Source organism: Haliotis cracherodii, unplaced genomic scaffold (genome assembly GCF_022045235.1).
Source record: "Haliotis cracherodii isolate W230 unplaced genomic scaffold, xgHalCrac1.p SCAF_8, whole genome shotgun sequence".
NCBI classification, from domain to species: domain Eukaryota; kingdom Metazoa; phylum Mollusca; class Gastropoda; order Lepetellida; family Haliotidae; genus Haliotis; species Haliotis cracherodii.
The window spans coordinates 54,944,932-54,969,894 of record NW_027266341.1 but is presented as its reverse complement, the minus strand read 5'-3'; the positions used below and the strand labels follow the sequence as shown (position 1 = coordinate 54,969,894).

The 24,963-nt window shown below is 41.1% G+C and overlaps 2 protein-coding genes across 2 annotated transcripts in view; one reads left to right on the top strand and one right to left on the bottom strand.

The window, feature by feature from the left end:
- Positions 1-4,415: 4,415 nt before the first annotated feature.
- LOC139450515 (beta-1,3-galactosyltransferase 1-like) lies at positions 4,416-11,952 on the bottom strand. Its single transcript, XM_071232247.1, has 2 exons — positions 11,887-11,952; positions 4,416-5,778 (listed from the first exon to the last, which is right to left on the bottom strand). Exon 2 carries the CDS (start codon positions 5,728-5,730, stop codon positions 4,696-4,698), a length of 1,035 nt encoding a protein of 344 aa, XP_071088348.1. The 5' UTR covers positions 5,731-5,778; positions 11,887-11,952; the 3' UTR covers positions 4,416-4,695.
- An 11,736-nt stretch (positions 11,953-23,688) lies between these two features.
- LOC139449954 (uncharacterized) overlaps positions 23,689-24,963 on the top strand; it is an 82,271-nt gene continuing 80,996 nt past the window's right edge. Inside the window, exons 1-2 of the mRNA XM_071231568.1 lie at positions 23,689-23,823; positions 24,028-24,145. Coding sequence (XP_071087669.1) covers positions 23,767-23,823; positions 24,028-24,145 — 175 coding nt within the window. The 5' untranslated portion in view covers positions 23,689-23,766. The remainder of the gene's footprint in view (positions 23,824-24,027; positions 24,146-24,963) is intronic.

The window sequence follows — 24,963 nt, the reverse complement described above, 5'->3', positions numbered from 1 at the left end:
GTTTGACGCCGCTTTTAGAGATATTCTAGCAATATCACGGCGGGGGACACCAGAAATTGCCTTCACACATTGTACCCAAATGGGGGAATCGAACCCGGGTCTTCGGCGTGACGAGCAACGCTTTAACCAATAGGCTACCCCACCACTCCTTACATTACCAGCATGCCACATGGATTATAACATAATCGATGTGCAACATGGGCAATTCTATAACCAGAAGGTCATTTGGATAGTTAGATAACTAGTATGCCAGTTGGGAAGTGATATAACTGGTATGCCATATGGACAATGATATAACTAGTATGCCACATGGACAATCATATAACCAGTAGGCCACCTGGACATTCATATACCCAGTAGGCCACATGGTCAATCTCATCACCAGTAGGCCACCAAGACAGTTATATAACCTGTAGGCCACATGGGCAACCATATAAACATTGTGCCACATGGTCAATCTCATCACCAGTAGGTCATATGGACAATCTCATCACCAGTTGGCCACTTGGAAAGTCATATAACCAGTAGGCCACATGGGCAATCTCATCTCCAGTGGGCCACTTGGACAGTAATATAACCAGTAGGCCACTTGGACAGTTATATAACAAGTAGGCCACATAGACGGTCATATAACCAGTAGGCCACATGGTCAATCTCATCACCAGTAGGCCATATGGACAATCTCATCACCAGTTGGCCACTTGGAAAGTCATATAACCAGTAGGCCACATGGGCAGTCTCATCACCAGTAGGCCACTTGGACAGTTATATAACCAGTAGGCCACTTGGACAGTTATATAACAAGTAGGCCACATGGTCAATAACATCACCAGTTGGCCACATGGTCTATCTCATCACAGGTAGGCCTCATATACAATCATATAACCAGTGGGCCACATGGACAATCATATAACCAGTAAGTCACTTGGAAAGTCATATAACCAGTAGGCCACATAGACGGTCATATAACCAGTAGGCCACATGGTCAATCTCATCACCAGTAGCCTATTTGGACAATCCCATCACCATTAGGCCACTTGGAAAGTCATATAACCAGTAGGTCACATGGTCAATCTCATCACCAGAAGGCCACATGGTCAATCTCATCACTAGTAGGCTATTTGGACAATCTCATATCCATTAGGCCACATGGAAAGTCATATAACCAGTGGGCCACGCGGACAATTATATAACCTGTAGGCCACATGGACAATCTCATCACCAGTAGGCCACTTGGACAATCATATAACCAGTAGGCCACATGGACACTTATATAACCAGTAGGCCACATGGACAATCATACAACCAGTAGGCCACATGGACACTTATATAACCAGTAGGGCACGCGGACAATTATATAATCAGTAGATTACATGGACAGTTATGAAAACAGTCGGACAATCATATAACCAATAGGTCAGATAGAAAATCTCATCACAAGTAGATCACATGGGCAATAATATATCCAGTAGGCCACATGGACAATTTCATCCCCAGTAGGCCATACGGACAATCATATAACCAGTAGATTACATGGACAGTTATGAAAAACAGTAGGACAATCATATAAACAATAGGTCAGATAGAAAATCTCATCACAAGTAGATCACATGGGCAATAATATAACCAGTAGGCCACATGGACAATCTCATCATCGGTAGGCCACATGGACAGTCAACTAACCAGTAGGCCACATGGACAATCATCTATCCAGTAGGCCACATGGACAGTTATATAACCAGTATGTCACACTGACAATCATATAACCAGTAGGCCACGTGGATAATCATATAAACCAGTAGGCCACGTGGACAGTCAACTTACCAGTAGGCCACATGGACAATCATATAACCAGTAGAACACGTTGACAGTTTATATGACGCCCATATGGAAATCAGTATGCCACATGGACAAGAACACAATAATCAATACCCCAAATGGACAATCACCCAAAAAGTAGGCCAGAATGGGCACTTATATAACCAATAGGCTACATAGAAAATGGCATAGCTAGTAGTATACATTTGATCAAGGCCAGCGTTATTTTACTATCTTATTCGTACCTATTGCAGAATGACGGAACCGCCCTTTTTGTGTAGGAGAATAATCGCCGCTTACATATGGGATTTCTTTTAAATTTTCTATTTCTATTTCACAGTTTGAACTATTAATTTCAATCATAAGAATTCGACTACTGAAATAGGTCTTTGGTACGTTCTTGTATATAACACCGTTTACTTCGACATAGTGGAAACAGACTCGTCAATGTCGAACTTGCACGTTCTTCTCGAAGTCTTCATTGTCTCCATAACATCATAGAAGTACACCATTCTCCCATACATTATACCACAAGAACTATATCATTGCCAGAACATCCTACCCCCAAGTACACCGTCTACTCAAATTATATTACTCTGTAAGAAAAGCATGTAAATTATTTATCAAGATATAAATTTATTCCCCAAGAAGTATATAATTTCCATAATTTCCAAGACATGGTACAAATCGCCACTTATCCAATCATCAAATGAGTGCTAATTCCTCGGAGAGCATATTTTTTAGTTGCATTCTCAACTTTTTGGGAATAATTTATTTCCTTCCCAAAAGTAAATTATAAGACTGACGAAACAGGAATGCTAGCAGTAGGTTATGGATTATGTGACTGAAGCCCCCCGCACACGGCGTCTAGCCCTCATGACATGGACAGAGCTAACTGATAACAGGCTAAATACAACAGATTGCATTTTCAATCCCGCCTATGTCGTGTGTATTTATCAACTAGGACCAATGAAAATCGGGTAAGGCCACCACAAATGTATTATTTCTTCTTCTTAATTTTATGCATGTTTTGGGGTTGCGATTTTCTGCCAAAGACAACGCGACTGTACGTTTGTGGCTGGATTCAATGGGCAGTCTTAGCGAGGTTGAATTCGACCATACAAACAAGGCTTTACCCGTCTGTAACTTACGTTTAGTGATCAATATAAAAATGACAGGAATAAAGTATTAATTACACAAAGGTATGACTTTTGCTTTTAGAAGTTATGTATTGATTTACAAAGGTATGACTTTTGCTTTGAGAAGTTCTGTATTAATTTACAAAGGTATGACTTTTTCTTTGAGAAGTTCTGTATTAATTTACAAAGGTATGACTTTTGCTTTGAGAAGTTCTGTATTAATTTACAAAGGTATGACTTTTTCTTTGAGAAGTTGTGTATTAATTTACAAAGGTATGACTTTTGCTTTTAGAAGTTATGTATTAATTTACAAAGGTATCACTTTTGCATTTAGAAGTTATGTATTAATTTACAAGGTATGACTATTGCTTTTAGAAATAATGTATTAATTTTACACAAAGGCATGACGTCTGCTTTTAGCAGAGATTCTTTTATAATGGGCAACAGTGTAAACCCTGTCATTAGAAAAAAATACAATAAAAAGTAATTTACTGATTTGTAATCAAATGGATGAAAATCCGGAAACAAATATCTACTTGTCGTGGCCTACCTGTCGTGGAGATCCTCGACACGAGGAAGTTCTACCTATATCTACAAGTTGACAGGGATAGGATCATTTTTATCTGTATGTATGAACGTCTGTTTGATAGTAATTGATTACGACCCCCTTGAATAATTCACGTCAGTCACGATACTGCTACGTTATAGCTAGAGATTTGAAACCTATACTTCCTAAGTCTTTAAATACTACTAATAATGAAACAATATTCATCATAGCCAGTGACGGCATATAAAATATAACAAAGGCCACAACAAAAATAATGTTCTTTTCTGTGAATGATATTGTGAGATAAAAAAGATTAGTCGGATGACGACCGCGAATTACCCCCTTTCTTGACGGATGGGTGTGGGATATGGAAGCTTAAATAAAAAAAAGACGACATATTTTCTTGCTAGTGTCAAATTAACATTTTCTGATGGAACAATGGCTCAAACAGCGGTTTCAAATTATATATAATTTTAAATTGTTCCCGTTCATAGAATCAAATTAACATTTTCTGATGGAACTATGGCTCAAACAGCGGTTTCAAATTATATATAATTTTAAATTGTTCCCGTTCTGAGAAACACAAATAAATATCTTGTTAAGGATTTGAGACAGGTTTTTACGGAGAGGACGTACTTAATTTGTTGTGACACAGAGGGGCTTCCATGCATTTACAAGAGGTTTACGCTCAGAGCTCTCGCTTAAGAGCAGATCATCAACATATGGTAATTCCTACACCCTTGAGACAGGAGAAATAATGAAGCATACAAAAGATACGAACTCAAATCTCCTCGTGTCAGGGTCAGTCCTTTGTTAAATTGAAATTACCCACGTAAATTGGCAAGAGTGTTGAACACGTATCTCCTGAACATAATGATACATATATTTTACAATTCATGTGGACCTAGTTTCCGAGATCTACTGTGGCGTTCTTGAAACCTCAGTTGCCATTGTTTACTTGATGTCAAATCACAAAACAGAAAGAAACACTCGACAGAAAATATACCATACATATGAAAACACACAAATGATAAATTATACAAACGACAAGACGATAGAACACATACAGTACGATATATGAACACAGAAGAGATTGCAGTTAACCTTTCAACATGAGTTTAAACTGAGTCATCGCGAGAACTTCTCGGTCAATTGACACAATTTAAATCAGTCAAATAACACGAGTAACAATCACTTCTCTTTGACGTCACTCCATAGCACGTGGGGATCCAGTTTGCAGGCACCATCCTCGTTAAGCACAAATATATAGGCACTTAGCGAATACAACTTCCGTTTCGAACGCCCACAATCAAACATCATCTTCTCAATGCCAATTTTGTTCACACCTGCTTTCAGAGCAAGAACACCTGTTACATACACGTCGTCCATATTGAGATACCGAACGTCACGTGATACCTCGTGTAACTTCCGGTACACATCAGGCGTTGTGATATAAGCAAACCCCGGGCAGTATTCCGGAAGTGTGTCAAATGGGTACTGCGCATACGGGATGTAATACTTTGCTTGGGGGTTTCTGAAAGGTTGTTCGCTGTTTAAGACAATACCATGAATAGTATTATGATGTTTTGATGTCCTCTTGATGTAGTGGACGAGATTGTATGGGTTGACGATGACGTCATCGTCTATCTTCACAATGACCTTGGCGCGGTTGCAGTGTCCTCCCACCCAGTGCATCGCCATCACGTGTTTGTGGGTCATATTCTTGTAGTGGTCGATGAAGTTCCCTTGGACCATGTCGCCAAAGTCGTAGGCTTCTTTCTGGAGTTGCTCTTGTAGGGTGTGGTTAGTTACCCTTCCTAACATAAACACTATAGAAAGCGGTGTGTCATCTACACGATTCGCTGAGCCGAACGTTTCCCGGATGACCATTCTTTTCGCGAAGAAGTCCGGCTTGGAATGGACGATTATCAAAACATCAGTGTCATCGCGTTCGCATTGGCGACTGTTTATCGAAAAGGAATACTGATGAAGATTAAAGTATTGGTCTCTTTGTATATGGAAGAACTCCACAATGTCTTTAGTGGGTGTTCCTGGATGGTACGTGGCTGTTGGTGTTGTGTTCTTCACTGTAATTGCCAGCAGAAACCACGTCATGAACAACGTCAGACCCACGGTCCCCAGCACCTGCCGAGGAGTCCATCGCACCATTCGGCCCATAACATGGATACATACCACGGGTAGGATGCTACTCTGAATGTAAGCCATCAGCTGATTGGCCACATTGGTAGCTTGGATATCCTAGTTCTGCCAGATCTGAAAGAAACAAGGATGTGTTTATACTGTTGCCTGTTGGGATGCATTCGTACACGTGTAACATACAATGATATATATCACAGGTCTCATTTTTATAAATACAGAATGTATAGAATCACCACGTTCTCAACTGTATGACGGAGGTTGTCTCTCTGATATATTATTTTTATTATTTCACTGACTCAATTTCTCAGCAGCTCTGGTTAAAAGGAGTATGGGAATTACGTACCTTCGAAATGATGACGTCAACACTAACTTTCTGTAATACTTTGATTCTGTAAATCAAATATTTGTAAATCGGTGTGTTCGAAAAAACTCTGTTTGAACTTGGGTTGCGTTTCGATAATACAGAAACCAATTTTAATATTTCATAAATATTTCGATTTATTGTCTACAAATAAAATGCGTGCTTATTATCCTTGTAGATTGTAAATTTACAAGTCAGGTTCCTCCTACGCTGGGAATATTTACCGAATAAAACTTTTTGCGAACACCAGGTGTCATCACTGATATTCAATGACCCATTATATTTTTCGCGGTCATTTTGCTATTTTCTCCCAATGGAATCTCTTACAGCATTTAGGGGCGGTCGGGTAGCCGTGATATTGCTGGAACTTTGCTAAAAGCGGCGTAAAACCAAACTCACTCACTCACTCATTCTTACAGCATTTATCGAAACTGATTAATATTTGGCGCTGACGTTTCATGTTTCTATTTCGTTTGCTCTTTGATTTGATTAGATTCCACACATACATATATTGAGTGAAGAACGTTCTCGGTGTTCCATTGGATATTGTTGGAACATTATTTAATAATAATATTTAAAATAGAAGTATACTCACTTCTTTTGGTCAAAGCGAGCCTTAGACGCAAGGTTGGCTTGGGAGGTTATTATGAAACCAAATGTGAATTACTTGTCTCTTATCGTAAATCAACACCGAGCGTGGCTTGTGCGTTAAAAAACTAAACTTGATTACGCATTGTTTACATAGTTGTTTAGGGCAGCAAATCTCAAACATAGGGTTCCTGTGGGATCCGTATTCCGACTTGTGACATTCTCAACCTTGCGACTAGCAAAGGTTCATTATGTCTATCACGAACCCTCTGACCTAGTGTCTGATAAGAAGCCGGATGTGTATTGGTGTGTATTGGTGGTGCTTGGCAACATAACACTAGTCACGAGCGTATATAATGACCAGTCACTTTTGAAATATACATTGTCTTCAAAGCTTGGGGTGTTGGGTTAGGGGGTAGGTAGGGTTGGAGCGGGAGGGGGGTCAGGGGCCGAGGGAATGCTTTACAGTCTGCATGACACAAATAGAGTAAATCAGACACGTTTAGGAGAGTAATAATTTCTCCCCTGTCATAAAAATAGTCTCCTTTGAGAATGTCGCCGCTGTATAGGGTATTGACCGTAATCTCACTGAAGATCGAAGTCCGATCACTTCTAAGAAAAAGAGGTGAGGTGAGGTGAGGTGAGGTGAGGTGAGGTGAGGTGAGGTGAGGTGAGGTAAAATTGGGTTTAACGTCGCGTCCAAGATTATTGCACTTATATAGCGACGTACATGCACGTGTGTTTGTGGCTGCTTGTACTAGTCCGGACTGATGCCGATTTATAGTGCTAGCACACTGAGATACCATGCCGCAGTTTAACATGAATACCCCACTCAGACACAGTATACTGACTCCCAGCCGACCAGTTCTTGTTTTAGCCCTTTAATGCCGAACCCCGCTCTCCGGGCGGACGCTCTACCACTAGACCACGGAGGCGGTCTCTAAGAAAAAGAATGAAATGAAACACTTTGCGCAATATTGTGCATTATTTGTCATACCAGTACATGGTCATATGTACCTAGAATCATAATAATAATAATAAGTAAATGCGCACATTGATAACCGAACATTAATAGATGAATTATTTTGTTTTATCCTTGTTTACTTTCCATATCCGTAACAGCCATATACACAAGAAAATTACAGTTAACTACGTTTATAACGAACACGCTTATATCGAACTGACCTATATAACGAAATTATTTTTTTGTCCCGGACATTTGTTGTATATATGCTGTAAATATGCTTATAACGAACTACGGTTATTACGAACTAAAATTAGTGGTCCCTTTGAGTTTGTTACTGTAATGTGACCATATCACTGAAGGGAGCCTGCTGCTCAACAAATTGCGGTCTAGTCTGTCTAGACGTTGTAATGAGTGGCCTAAGTTTGCGTCTAAGAGTGTCCGTATGTAATCAGCGTATTCATTAATTGCTATATAGATAATGATACACAATAAAATTAGATTTTCATTGACTTTAATCAACATTGCTGGATTGCCAACTGCCAACGAGCCAGGTCTCCCTACACGCTGTATCTTGTTAATAGCTTTAACAACAAGAACATAAATATAGTACCGACGTTTATAAGAACGATTCAACGCATTGCATCCCTATATTGCATGTTTGTTCATTTAACCCCAGAGACAATTTGGGTAGTCAGCTTGAGTGTGTCCACGGTTTTTTTTTGTGTCTGTCTTTGTGTATAAACAAATGGAATTAATATCATGGAGATTCTCCAAAATTCAAAGGATTTGCTTGAAGTTTTGCAACCTCAGAAAAGAACCCAGTTCAATAATGTGATGATTTTTTTCAAATTTGTAAACCACTATCCCACACGACACACTTAAGGAAAACTTCATTCCTTGAACCATGGGGCATGTGTCACTAAACGTGATGACCACAGACATATTACATCTCTATTTTCAAAGGTTCAGGACAATTTGTAAAAGATTGAGGAAAATACCATCAGAAGTGTACTGAAAATATGAAACGTACATGCAAGAGAATAACCAGTCTTGATTATCCGCTGAAACAGATTTCATTTGGCGTAAAGGGTAAAGTAGTTGTGAAAATTAATCCTAATTAAAAACATCTCTGGAATTATGGGGTAAGACATTTAGGGAAAAAATGGCATTCCAATTGGCACCAATGGTGCTTAAGCTTGCTGATCTGCTTCTTTATAAATATAAATAGGAACTTTTTGGATTGACAAAATCAAACCAGGGCAATTTGACCAAGAAGTTTAACTGAGGCTTCTGGTTTTACCACAAGTCTGTATGACAAGAAGGATGACTTCAACTTCCCAACAGTCAACATTCCCTTTATGACGAGCAATATTCAAGTTGCTCTAGCCTTTGGTGTTTACATTCCAAGGAACAATCGAGGATGCTCTTTCTACCAAGATTTCAAAGAGCGTCATACTACTCTTGCTCAAAAGATGGTTGATCAGATTTACAACATTCAAGGCCTCAGTCAAGCTTTCAAAAGCTTCATAGTAGATGGTATGGAGGACATTTCCAAGTGTGACGCATCAGTGATGAAAATGATGTCCAATGCAATTCCATATTTTGATTTTTACCATATGTTCCCGTTTTCTTTTCAGGTGATCAGTTGCCTTTCCTTTGCATGTGTTTGTAACGAGTGCCACCGGTGGGGCAGGAGACGACATGAAATCTACTGAACCCAGAAAATGGACATTTTACGAAATCTGGACTGTTGGAAAATAAGGCGGCTATCATGCTATCGCAATACTATCAACACGTGCCACTTTAATTCTGGAAAGAAAACCTCATTCGTCTCGAAACTCTCCTAGTTGCGAACCATCTCGGTCGACGCTATTAGAAAAATGCACCCATGGAAACTACATGTTGAAATGTGTTAATGCCACCGACCACAGGGGACATTGTCTGGTCAAATGGGTTTCCAGAAACATTTGACGCCACTTTTAACAGTATTCCAGTAATATCACGGCGTGTCAGCTTAATGCGGGAGGAAAGTCCAAAGTGATGCATGTCTTAGACGTTTACCACTTTGGTGAAACCCACGAGCACGTGTATGGTGCTGACAAACCTAGAAATATAATCGGGGCGAACCGGGATTCGAACCCACAATCATAGGTTTCTTGTCTGCCAAAGGAACTCTGCACAGCGAATTGCCCGAATATAACATTTCACACAGTCCCGATATTAGATCCTGCTTGACAAACAACATCAACAAGAGATTAGCATATAGTGTTGTGTCCTGTGTCCATGGCGCGGCGTTATCTATGTGTATATAAGGATACGACGAGGTCACCAGACACCGCCTTAGCTTCACTGTAGGACATTTCAACCATACTGATACACAACAGTTAATGTTAATTCATCGCGATACCCCAAGAAATGTGGGAACACAATGATGTTATATGATACGAATGGAAATACATAACTACATAACTTATGTGAAAAAATGTTATGTAATATGGGTTTTGGAAAGGGTTTGTATGTACAATCTGATAGCATATTTTCAAATCTTTTCTACAGAGGATAAAAGATATTTAGCTGCAATCGGGGTCATTTTCGTTGACATTATCCAACATGTTTGTTTATATTATAGAATGTTGAAAACTCATACATACTGTGAACAGCATCTGTTTGATGCAAATATAAATAAATATTGTAATTCATTGGCAAGATACAAAACAACGTAGAACACGTAATATTGAACCGAATTTGTAAAGAAGTTAAATATGTGTGCGACACGTCTGTGATATGTACTATGGGCCGACCTCTTAACCACTTGACTAAAGATTGATTGATATTGAATGTGACCCATGTCGAAATTGTGCAAGAGCAACTCTAAATAAGGAAATCTTGATAACATTCAAGTGTTGCTCAATATCGAAAGAATATATACGCAGTTTATAACTTTCTTTCAGGCAGGTATGCCAATCCTGTCCACAACAAGATTCCAATCTGAGAAAGTAACATTGCCAATCTGTTGCTAAAGCCAGTAAACAGTAACATATGCTGAATTGTAGAAACCCACCTTCTATTACTTTTTAACTTATCTTGTTTCTTGCATCATTAAAATGCTACACCAATACTTTTCAGCTCGGTTATAATTATTAAAGTATAATTGGTAACTTCTAATAATATTAATTGTGATTGACGAATTACTCAGTACTGTGATCCACATGTTCAACAAGGAAATGCTTTACATATTTCTTTTCTTATTTCTGACTTTATTGATACCATGTTAACTAACTTCAATAACTTCAATAATTGCTTTAACAATGTTTAATTCCATTTGACTCTATTTCATATTTTGATATGTGTGTCATTGCGTGCAACAGTCCAACCCACATTTTGATTGTCCAGTAATGTGTTGTCATGATGATAACATGTACGTAAATTTTATGCCCTAGTTCCTGAACTCATTGGTGTTTTAAGTTATTTGTGTCAAAACCTTCGAGAAACCATTTACCGAAACATTGTACCAAGAAGTATTATCCCATGAAGCAGCATGACCACATGTCAGTACTGTTGTAATAATTTTATCGTCGTTTTAAACAAAATTAACATTACCTGAAAACAATGACCTTACGACACATAAAAAACACAGATCCACCAATCAACTACTATAGTATGTTTTAGCAACCAAAAAACGTCCTCACCAGAACGAAACCCTTCGTCTGTTTGTTCAAAAACATCATAAGATATTTTATTAAACAATTACTCGTATATTTGTCCAGAAACATAATAATATATTTTAATCTGAACTGAAATACTCGTCTATTTGTTTAAAAACACCCCAAGCTATTTAAACGTGAACGAAATTAAATGTATAATAATTTATAAGTTACGTCTGAAATTAAAAAATCCCACACTCAACGAGTGTCATCCGACATCATTTCACCGTGTCTGAAGTTGTTTGTTTAGATGCACAAACCGGCGTGGATTATAAAGTCACCTCTTATCTTGAATTTACAACACCCCCATGTCATCGTATCTGATCCTGTCGACCCTGTAAAGCTGCATTAATTTAAAAAAAACCAAACATTTGTGATGACGACATATTGAATCGCTCAAGTAAGTTCAATAGTTCAACCATTAATATCAACGGTGAAGTTAGACATCGCGCTTCTGTACCACCCATCTACAACAGTTCGGCAATTACGTTTGCCGTTTCGGGAGACAAGCTGACACAAATTATTCATTATTTTGTGACATCAAAAGTTGTATACTTGTAATATATAAATCGTATAAATCGTATAAATGTGGGTTTACATACCAGTTAGTTTAAGGTCCACATGTCTGTTTTGTTGTCACATATTCCCAGGGCGTAAGGTATCTCTTGTGAACCTATATGATACAGGTGTGACTAAGTCGGGCATGCGCACTACCGAGATAGGGTTTCCTTATCACTGACCAGGGACCGTCTCAATAGTAAATGAGAATGAAATTATTTGCAGTTTGAGCTATCAAACTGACGGCTTATTATATTCTTTTTTGTTTTCTTTCGCTTTTAAGACACACAAACCAGAAAGAAAAAATATTTCTTTAGGACATGTCGCAAAAATGATTTCAACGTAAATGTACGATAAAAGATGAGGTAATACACAAGTGTATATGCGTGAATGAAAAACATACCTTTTTTAGTTGCCATGAATTGTCATTCTGTTGATATATGACAGTACCTTATTTAGATGTACTTTTTCTCTAGGGTTTAATGTCCAAAACCTTTTACATGCAAGTTGGTTATTCAGTTGCTGTTTAAATTCGTCCGTCCTAGATCCTGAAACATCCGAAATGACGGAGAATGTGGCTTGTGTGGGAGTGGGGTGTGATGATTTTGTGTGATGTGAGTCGGTGGGAGTGTGTGTGTGTGTGGGTGGAGGGGTGGGGTCGGCTGGGGGGTGGGGGTGGGGGTGGGGTGGGGTGGGGTGGTGGGGTTGTGGGTGGTTGGAGGGGTGTGAAGTCAACATGAGCGTGCATGTGTGTGTGTGTTCGTGCGCGCGCGCTGGTGCGTGTGTAGATGCTGTGGCTGTGAGTGGCGGTGGCGGTGGCGGTGTGGCGGTCTGGGTGGTTAGTTGTGTGGATGTCGTTAGTGTTGATGGCGGTCAGAGTGGATAGATGTACTGTGGGATGTGGGTCGTTACTGTGGGTGTAAGTAGATCTGGTTACTGTGAGTAGGTGTGGATGTCGTTACTGTTGTCAATATGAGTGTGGTTACTGTTAGAGCCTAGTGGGTAGATGATTATTCCTAATAACATCTACATTACATTGGCTCTGGGTTGTGCAGTCACAACATTTCACTGCCATTTAATTGACGGCGATTGCTAGCCCAATGCGTCACACAGAAGGTCAGGATTCGACTACCCATATGGAGGCAATGCGTAAAACCCATTTCTTGTGCCCCCCACCCCCCAACCAATCAGAGGGGTGGTGGGCTAGTCTATTGATTAAAGTGTTCCTAGACCTGGGTTCGACTATGCACATACGTACAATGGGTGAAGTCCTGGTGTTCCCCGCCATGATATTGCTGGAATATTGCTATAAGCGATGTAAACAATACTCACCCACTGAACGAATCAACAAATCACACTATCGGATACGTTTGGCTTTACAATAGCGTCTCGTTCGTCCGAACTTCAACGAGGTCACGATAAAAGACTTTCTTTTCTTCATATTAAAATCAAAGCTCAATCTTTCATTCGGAGAAAGACCCTACTTTTCAAGCTATAAAAACCATTCCACACTTTTGTGTTTACTCTTTCATTAATATATTAAGGAACCCGAGTGATAGTCTTTTCATATTACCTTCAACAAATATGTATTTCACATATACTCTGATATCATGGAATATTTGAAGTAAAGATCAAGAGTGAAACTACGTGCTCTCTCACGCATGCACTGGACACCCTACACTATTATGACCTCTGTGTTTGCCTTGCCAAACGTCCTTGTTACACAGGCCTATCTGAACTGATTTCTGGCGAGATGAAAGGTGACGCGAAGTGGGTTCTTATGTCCTTTCAAGGTCACGTCTCTTATACAGCAACATGCATGCGTTTGCGTGTGTAGCTTATTGAACTAGTCCGGACGAAAGTACGTTTTCTAGTGCTGGCCCACTGCTTTACCCTTTAGTCTCTGTTTAGTCTCTGAAATCAGCATAGGGATTTCTTTTAATTTTTAGAGTCAAGAAGGATATTGTGTAATAAGATTTCAGAGATTAAATGTTAGTCTACCATAACTGCGCTCTCTCTCTCTCTCTTCTCTCTCTCTCTCTCTCTCTCTCTCTCTCTCTCTCTCTCATGTGTATCACTTTTAAATGCCATTCAAAGGCTGGATGTGTATTAACATTTATATTTGCTCAGAGAGTCTCTCCCACGACGGACGAACTACATAGATACATAGATACATAGATACATACATACATACATACATACATACATACATACATACATACATACATACATACATACATACATACATACATACATACATAGGAAATCGAACGACGTCCCAGGAGGTCATTAGTGAAAAATAAGTTGGTCACCGTCCTGCTAATGAACCGTTCAGCGTCTTACATGCACTCCATTAGTATTTTCCAAAAACTGACATATACGACCTTTTGTGTGTGTGTGTGTGTGTGTGTGTGTGTGTGTGTGTGTGTGTGTGTGTGTGTGTGTGTGTGTGTGTGTGTGTGTGTGTGTGTGTGTGTGTGTGTGTGTGTGTGTGTGTGTGTGTGTGTGTGTGTGTGTGTGTGCTTTGAATAACTATTTAACATGTTTTTTCACGAACACCTGGTGTCATCAATGATTTTCAGTGGTCCTTTCATACAGTTTCTTCAATATATTTCGATCTGTTTGGGCGGATAATCTAGACTGGTTATTCTTTTGCATTGACAATTTATATTAAGAAGTTTTCATTCAATATATCTCCTTTAAAGGCGGCATAGGGTAGCTCAGTGGTCTAAGGCGCACCAATTCGCCGGTGTTGAATGACAGGATTTAGTGATTGTGGGTTCGAATCCATGGTTCGTCAGGATCATGGTTCTTTGTATGTCAGTACCTAACCTCTGTTACAGAATTTAAGATCAGCGTTACTTCGGGCTGTCCTCTCATATTTTGCATACAAGCCGCGATATAACCGAGATACTATTGAGGCGGCGTTATTAGCATGACCCTGTCATGTTCTTATGTTGTCTCTATTTTAGATCATTGCAACAATTTTGCCGTTTGAGATGACTTTTGACTTTCACCGAAAAAACGTAACTCATGACGTTGATACATAACGCCAAATTTTAATGTTTTCTTTGCAGAACCTTTGAAAAAATGATTATTGAAAACATAATTGGAACAATTGATCAGAAGTAGAATCCCATATGATCACAATCAAAGGGGATATCGGGAAACTGCTAGAGAACAGTTCAAAGGATTAGGGATTGTCCTCTCCCCCCCCCCCCCCCCCCCCCCCCACCCGAGTAAAATGCACTCTGAAAATCTTGAATCCAACATGGCCGTGACGCCAAGTTACTCTTGATATTCATCCTCTCCAAAAAGCAATTCATGACATCAAAACTACATGCAAACGTTTGAGAGAAAAATCGATCTGAAAAATTTATTATGGTCACATCCCAAAATAGATATCAATAATTTTAAACTACTAATATAGAAAATTCGACCTTCAAGCACGACAGGACAAGTAAGCGTTGGTTTATGGCACAGCCAAGGATATTCCAGCCCTATACCAAGGCGGGCATCGTCGGGTAGGATGACACACGATCAGGTGATCCCACATAATGGCCAATCTCATTTTAATCGCATCTTTGTGTGACCTATTGTACCTCAGAATCCCCACAGGGTCCGGGAAAATTAAAACTCAGACTCTAGATTTTTATCCCCACATTTAAACAGTTACGTTTGAAGAGCATATTTCTGTGAAACCTTGTTAATCTGGACTTTTATCGTGATATCGTCTGGATTAACCAAGATTCGGACGAACGCAATGTTTCCTTGTGGTACTGACTGTCCAGAAGTCAGGTTTTCCCGGGCCATCCGGCTTAGCTTGGGTTGCACTGTATACCTTTTCACAGTTGTACATTCCTTTATTTGGATGACATCAATGCGATGCTTGCTTGTTGATAAATGATTCAAGCCCAATGACAAAGCTCATTGAAAAGCTTTTTGAAAAGCTTTTCGAGAATTTCAACCTTCTCAAATAATTGATGGTGACCTTTACCAAACTCAGTCAGGCAGTTACTGAAGTAGGCCCTTTTGTACTGTGTAAATCGCAATATAGACTCTCGCTTGATACGTCTGTCATCTCTTTGACGGAGTGGGTTAGTTACCTGGATTTAACGCTGCTTTGAACTGTATGTTGAACTGTACTTGTTTGTCAAGGCATAAGAGCCAGTAAATCCCGAAGTGATGTCAAAATGTCACAATAGGTATCTAACTTAGGAGAATACTCAATAAACCATACATATAACAGTGTAAATGACCATAGCCATTTAGCCTCGAATACATTTTACATATGACATAAATTGGGCTCCCTTTCTTGCTGATCTGTTTTCTTTTAAACATTTATCGGAATTTCCGATCAAGGCAAAATCAAGGCAAAGGAATTGGGCCAAGAAGTTTAACTTTAGGTATATAGAGAACAGTGAAACCGATACATCTGTTTCGTATTTAGATCTATGCATAAAGATTTAGAGTGACAAAACAATATCCACAAGACTGTATAACAAAAGGGATGACTTCAACTTAACAGTCTTCCCTCTTCCGTTAACACAACGGTTGCAGAACAAAAAACATTTTCTTTCTACAATTTGCCCAAAAGGTTATACCCCGTGAAGATTTGGGTTAGAATCGGTCTTCAGAAACCCATGCTTGTCGTAAAAGGCGACTATGCTTGTCGTAAGAGGCGATTAACGGGATCGAGCGGTCAGGCTCGCTGACTTGGTTGACGCATTTAATCTTACGCCAACTGCATAGATCGATGCTCAAGATGTCAATCACTAGATTGTCTGGTCCAGACTCGATTATATACGAGTACAAACCGCCAAATTGTCTGGCATTTGCATTCTGTGATTCTGCTCAATCATGCCTATTGTCCGCAAGTTAGTCATTTTCATGTACGCGTTTTGGTCATTTTCCTTCGTTGTTCCCTATCAAATAACCATGTGGTTGTGACGTTAATGGGTACATTCTAGTAGCCAGGATGTGTCACCGTGGAAAGCATAGTTCATATGTGCAATGTGCAAAGTTTGAGCGACTTTGCTATCCGCGTTCAGTAACCGTCTCGTGTGAGCAGGTCATTTCATTCTTGCTGAAATGACAGGGTACCCTTAAATATTGTTCCTCGTAGAGATATACTTTTGTGTTTAAATGTACATAATGTACCTTCACGTATATCTAAGTAACTTTACATTAAGTACATTATTATGTATATTTACATACCTTCGTATACATTTAAGTAAACAGTTTAAACGTACATACATTCACGTAAATGTACATGTAAAATTACAACCAAGTTTGAGAAGGTGATGTTTCCTGCCAGTGATCCCATGTGACAAATAATATTGTAAGCACGCTCTAAAGACTTATAGAATAACGCATTTGGATTGATTTTATTAGGTGAGGTGAAATTGGGTTTAAGGTCGCGTCCAAGATTATTGCATTCATATAGCGACGTGCATGCACGTGTGTATGTGTGTGGACTGAGTCCGGACTGATGCCGATTTATAGTGCTAGCACACTGAGATACCATGCCGCAGTTTAACATGAATACCCCACTTAGACACAGTATACTGACTCCGAGTCGACCAGTCCTTGTTTTAGCCCCTTAATGCCGAGCGCCAGACAGGGTAACAACAAGTACCATCTTTTAACGTCTTTTGATATGACGCGGCCGGGGATCGAACCTCGGACCTTCCGCTCTCCGGGCAGACGCTCTACCCCTAGACCACGGAGGCGGTCCGATTGATTTTATTAACTTACATAGTGTATATAGGAGGGATAATACAGCATATACGTGTAAACATAATCCCATGTGAGAGTTGAGTAAGGCGGTAAGCGGGCGCCGAGGTGTCAGTTTACATCGCCGGTGATCGCTTATCTCATGGCAATAGATGAGGCAATAAATGTCCTCTTAACCCGACCCGAGACTCAGCTTCTTGAGCTCAACTTACGTCCAGGCCAAGACGTTGTAATAAGAGCCATGTGGAAAATAACACCATGTATCTATGTAACCTATACATCATACGCTGTGATATAGCAGACTACAAGGTGATGTTTGACGACTTGACTCAATTTTGCTGGGACTGCCAATTTGACCGAGCGAAGCCTCCCTTTAAGGCTGTGCTGTCGATTGACCCCAAAATGATACGAATGTGCAAGTCTCAGATGTGAATGCTGTTTCGTATCTGTACGCTTACTGGAATGTTTCTCACATCTGTAATAGGAAATGTAAGATAGCTGCGCGACAAATCGCAAAGAACAACGAGACATGTTTTTTTTAACGATGAAACATTGTTCTGTCAGGTCGTTTCTGGAGATTCGAACATACGCTCGCAACTTGATGACGTCGTAAATTGGACGACGTTATGAGTTGTGGTGAGTTGTTTCCCTTCGATGTAGCTGGACAACGCAGATAAACACAATGGTCGAACGATCGCATCCAAAAGTGGGCAGTCAGTTTTGGGAGAAGGTTACAGATAATTGACGTGAGAAAAGTTAGAAAAATCTTAACCGCTCTGTTAATAGAATGGTCTCGTCCAACATTGCCGAGATCGGATTGTATTTAGGGAGTCATCAGTATGTAAATAAGGGTCAGTATGTTTAATGTTGTAATGTTTGTAATTTGAGGTTGTAAATAACGTTGATATCTCATATAAGAAATAAACGACTCTGGGTCGTTGTTTATCGTACAATAAAACACTGCAGGGAGAATAAATCTCGCTGCACCCCTCGTGGTGTATTCTCCTTGCAGTGTTTTATTGGACAATAAACAACGACCCCCAGTCGTTTATTTCTTGGATATGGAAAAAGGAAACTTTCGTTCCGCTCTGAATGAGCTAATGCAGCAAAACTGAAGACAGCCATGGTGGTATGTAACTTACGACTCATCAGACAAACAAGTGATCGATAACACGAGCACCCACCACACCATCGGGTTACGATGACGCACATGCGGTCAAGTCACTGAACCTGACCACCCGATCCCTATATCAGTCGGCTCTTGTTAAAGTCAGGTTGTAACGAAGCAGCTGATCACTGCTTACAGCAAGAGTGGGGTACTAGTGACTTTGTTTCCCCCGAAATCGAAATGAAGCTGTTGACATCGTGGCTAACATTCGTACTGTTTTGAACATGAAATATGGAATGAGTGAGTGAGTTGGGTTTGACGCTGCTTTTATCAGTATTCAGTTAGATCACGGCGTGCCAGCTTAATGTAGGAGGAAAGCCCGAAATATTGCAGGTCTCAGACATTTACCACTTTGGTGAAACCAATAACGGGCATGGTGCTGACAAACCTGGAAACATAACTGGGGCGAATCTGGATTTGAACCAACAATCATCGGTTTCTGGCGGGCCCAAGGGACGCAACTCTGCACATATAAATTATGGAAGACGGGAACTCCTCAAGCCTTTCTAATTTCTTGTTCCATGATCAAAATTGAAAATGAAAACGAAAGACTTAACCAGACGTTGCAGTCTCCCTTATGAGGTTGGTTGAACAGTGATAAGGCAAATGGACTCCTCGCTGTCCTTATATCGGCATCCCAAATAGTGTTTCTTTTACGTTCGCTTCAATATGCCCATTGCTTTTTTCAAATAAACATTTTTTTATGCCAACGACGAAGCTAATCTTATACAAAAGCCGTATGTTATTGCGCATTGAGCTTTATCAACATTACAGTCACATTTATTACAGTATGTCCGTGTCAAGAAGTCGAGGTTTTCGGACAGGAGCATCTGCATATATCACTTCGGGTAGGGACCCCGTCACCCTGTATACCCCACTGTAATATATACCCCGACACCCTGTATACCCCATTGTTACAGATACCCCGTCACCCTGTATACCCCACTGTTACATATACCCCGTCACCCTGTATACCCCACTGTTACAGATACCCCGTCACCCTGTATACCCCACTGTAATATATACCCCGACACCCTGTATACCCCACTATTACATATACCCCGTCACCCTATATACCTCATTGTTATAGATACCCTGTCACCCTGTATACCCCACTGTTACATATACCCCGTCACCCTATATACCCCACTGTGACATATACCCCGTCACCCTATATACCCCATTGTTACAGATACCCCGTTACCCTGTATACCCCACTGTAATATATATCCCGACACCCTGTATACCCCACTGTTACATATACCCCGTCACCCTATATACCCCACTGTTACATATACCCCGTCACCCTGTATACCCCATTGTAATATATACACCGTCACCCTGTATACCCCACTGTTACATATACCCCGTCACCCTGTATACCCCATTGTAATATATACACCGTCACCCTGTATACCCCACTGTTACATATACCCAGTCACCCTGTATACCCCACTGTTACATATACCCCGTCACCCATATACCCCATTGTTACAGATACCCCGTCACCCTGTAAACCCCACTGTTTACATATACCCCGTCACCCTGTATACCCCACTGTAACATATACCCCGTCACCCATATACCCCATTGTTACAGATACCCCGTCACCCTGTATACCCCACTGTAATATATATCCTGACACCCTGTATACTCCACTGTTACAGATACCGCGTCACCCTGTATACCACACTGGTACATATACCCCGTCACCCTATATACCCTACTGTTACATATACCCCGACACCCATATACCCCATTGTTACAGATACCCCGTCACCCTGTATACCACACTGGTACATATACCCCGTCACCCTATATACCCTACTGTTACATATACCCCGACACCCATATACCCCATTGTTACAGATACCCCGTCACCCTGTATACCCCACTGTTACATATACCCCGTCACCCTATATACCCCACTGTTACATATACCCCGTCACCCTGTATACCCCACTGTTACATATACCCCGTCACCCTGTATACCCCACTGTAATATATACCCCGACACCCTGTATACCCCATTGTTACAGATACCCCGTCACCCTGTATACCCCACTGTTATATATACCCCCTCACCCTGTATACCCCACTGTATTATATAGCCTGACATCCTGGGTACCTCACTGTTACATATACCCCGTCACCCTGTATACCCCACTGTTATATGTACCCCGTCACCCTGTATACCCCACTGTAATATATAGCCTGACACCCTTATTATCCCAATGTTACCCCTACTCCCTTTCGCCCCTGCAATAACATATATATCCCAACATCAATCAGCCACCTGCAATAACGAGTGATTGAGTATGGTTTTATGCCGCTTTTACCAATATTCTAGCACTATCGGACACACGAAATGGGCTCCAAACATTGTACCCATGTTGGGAATCGAACCCGGGTCTTCAGTGTGACGAGCGAAGGCCCCTCCATATGTTATAACTTTCATCCAGACAGTCATTGGGCCTTATTATAACACACAAATACCCCGCACATTGTCCCCTGCTATTACATATACCCGACAACCCTTGTAACCTGCTATACCACATACAAATTGGCCCCTGTTTTAAATTGACCACCGAAAGCCGTAGGGCACCACGCCCACTGACCCTGTTACACAACACATATCCCAACATCTACTGGCCCCTGCTATAGCATAATCTCCGAAATTCAAATGGCCCTAAGAAATACCTATTCACACATTGAAACCAGCCTTATAAAACACCAACAGAGCCTGTTGCACGCGCCTGGGCTCCGCTCTGACAGAACACCCGCCTGTCTCTGCTATAAAACTATCTCTGACAGCAACTGCTAAAACGAATGCGCAACGAGAACAGTTTGCCCCTCTCCATTATATACCCAAACACCAACACACCATTCACCCAAATATTTCTCCATTTCTCCAGTCCTGCTTGACAACGGTATTAGGATCTTTACCGAAACATAGCTTTTTTACAGTAACTAAAGAAGTTGTCTATAAATTGGGTCTTCTTTGTCGCCGAATTAGGTTTTATAAAAGAAAACCTTTGTTTACATATTTTAGCAAAACTAATCAATGTACAATCACAATAGCAGTGACAGACAGTTGTATGGAATCCCTATTCAGTGGGACGTATCTGCGTGTCATAATGTTCACCTCTCACCTGTTACGTGCTCTAATACAACCCTCTGTTATGATAAGAAGACGGCCAATGGCTGAACACACTACGCTTACAAAACCATTTGTAAAGAATACTATTTATAAAACAGAGATCTTATTTCCTGGAACTGTCTCCGGGTGCGCGTTCTGACATTGAAGGAATGTGTAGCTACCGTAAATAACACAATAACACTCTTATCAGTGAACAGTGAGTGAGTGAGTGAGTTGGGTTTAACGCCGCTTTTTTAACAGTATTCCAGTTATATCGTGGCGTGTCAGCTTAATGTGGGAGGAAAGCCCGAAGTGATGCAGGTCTCAGACGTTTACCACTTCGGTGAAACCCACGAGCACGGGTATGGTGCTGACAAACCTAGAAACATAATCGGGGCGAACCGTGATTCGAACCCACAATCATAGGTTTCTGGCGTGCCCAAGGGACGCAACTCTGCACAGCGAATCGCGGCGCCTTAGACGACTGGGCCACCCGTGATAAAATGCAAGCGTTTACGCAATACATACTTAGTATATTGTTATGCACATTGTGTGAATGGCAGATGCTACAGGCAGAGCAGAGAATGCTTACTCGTTTCGCTATTTTCAGTGGTTCATGCATATAATTTTCAAAGTTATTTTGCCCTTTACGCCAAATGGAATCTATTTCGTGACTGGTTCTTCTCTTTCATTGACAATTACTATTTAGTGAGGGTGTGTGTAAATGTTGTTAAACGCCGCAGACATTGCCGGAATATTGTTAAAGCCGGCATAAAACCATATTTACTCACCAACAAGTTGCATATCTACAGTTATGCCATTTCTGAAATGTGGGTGAATTTAGTTTGAAGCCGCAGTCAGCAGTATTCCAGCTACATGTATAACACAAAGGCTTGTCTTAAAAACCGAGTTGGGGGCACGGGTGGCCCAGTCGTCTAAGGCGCCGCGATTTGCTGTGCAGAGTTGCGTCCCTTGGGCACGCCAGAAACCTATGATTGTGGGTTCGAATCCCGGTTCACCCCGATTATGTTTCTAGGTTTGTCAGCACCATACCCGTGCTCGTGGGTTTCATCGAAGTGGTAAACGTCTGAGACCTGCATCACTTGGGGCTTTCCTCCCACCATAAGCTGACACGCCGCGATATAACTGGAATACTGTTAAAAGCGGCGTTAAACACAACTCACTCACTGACTCACAAAAAACCGAGTTGGGACCACAAGCACAAGTGACTGATACTAAGGCACAATCCACACCATCGGGGAAGGTGATACATTCAGACAAATCACCACCCTCGGCCATTCTTCTTCAGTCAGTCCATACGCAAACATGGGACACTTACTCTCCACCGGAATCGGGGCGGTGGGGTAGCCTAGTGGTTAAACCGTTTGCTCGTCATTCCGAACACCAGGGTTTGATTCCCGACATGGGAAATGTGTGAAGCCAATTTCTGGTGTGCCCCGCAGTGATATCGCTAGGATATTACTAAAAGCGGCGTAAAACCATATTCACTCTTCCCCGGAACCCACTAGGCTTTGAAATGATGAGGGCTTTCTTCGGAGACACCTCACTATTTGTTCGAGGTATGACGGTAGTGCAAAGTGTTGTGTAATTCGTCTGCTATTTTAGTCCACGTTATAAAATATCGCTTCTGCCACTGTCATTGTAATTTGTGAATTGGTGTCCACGTTGAAGAGAGTACAATGTATGCGACGAGAGTAAGTCTACCCTTCTATAAAACGGACCTTGCAGCTGAACGTGTTCAAGTTGGGGAAGCATAATTCGGGTTATCGGCGTTGTCACTGTCTTGTCGTGACGTGGTAGCGTTATTGACTTACCACCACAAGTACAACAACGTAATCAGCGCACCGGCAGCGATCAGCCATGTCGTCCAGCAAACAACCACTCAGCCCCCAAACCGTGCCGTGCAGATCCCCACGGGTAAAATCTCCAGATGTATATTTTCTTGACGCGTGTAAAATCATAGCCATATTACATGTTCATGCTAAGCTAAAATGAACTTTACACAATACATGCTCGGATCAATTTTGCTGCTGCTCACTGTTCTTAAGTAAAACACTACTCAACATAACCATTACTTGTTGCGTCTCTGTTTTATACGGTGTCCTTATACATCATCTGCAGAGGCCCGGCCTACATGTAGATCAACCAGAGCTAGATGAACCAGAAGAATTCTTCATAAAGTCCGCTGTAGGTCAGCAGGTCATCATGAACTACCAGGATCCAGATACGTGGGAGAGAGGTAAGCTCAGATGGGATTGGTAAAGTAGGCGTGTAGATAGACAAGCAGGCATGAAGGTAGACAAGCAGGCGTGTAGATGGACAAGCAGGCGTGTAGATAGACAAGCAGGCGTGTAGACGGACAAGCAGTCGTGTAGACGGACAAGTAGAAGTGTAGATGGACAAGCAGGCGTGTAGATGGACAAGCAGGCGTGTAGATAGACAAGAAGGCGTGTTGAAGGACAAGTAGGCGTGTAGATAGACAAGCAGGCGTGAAGATAGACAAGCAGGCGCGTAGACGGACAAGTAGACGTGTAGATACACAGGTAGACGTGTAGATGTACAGGTAGACATGTAGATACACAGGTAGACATGTAGATACACAGGTAGTCATGTAGATACACATGTAGTCGTGTAGAGAAACAGGTAAACATGTAGATACACAGGTAGACATGTAGATACACAGGTAGACATGTAGAGAGACAAGTAGTCATGTAGATACACAGGTAGACATGTAGATACACAGGTAGACATGTAGATACACAGGTAGACATGTAGAGACACAGGTAGACATGTAGAGACACAAGAAGTCATGTAGATGCACAGGTAGACATGTAGATACACAGGTAGACATGTAGATGCACAGGTAGACATGTAGATGTACAGGTAGACATGTAGATACACAGGTAGACATGTAGATGCGCACAGGTAGACATGTAGATGTACAGGTAGACATGTAGATACACAGGTAGACATGTAGATGCACAGGTAGTCATGTAGATACACAGGTAGACATGTAGAGACACAGGTAGACATGTAGATACACATGTAAACATAAAG

Excerpts from the sequence above, each read along its gene's own strand:
- LOC139450515 (XM_071232247.1), bottom strand. The coding sequence starts at position 5,730 with ATGGCTTACATTCAGAGTAGCATCCTACCCGTGGTATGTATCCATGTT.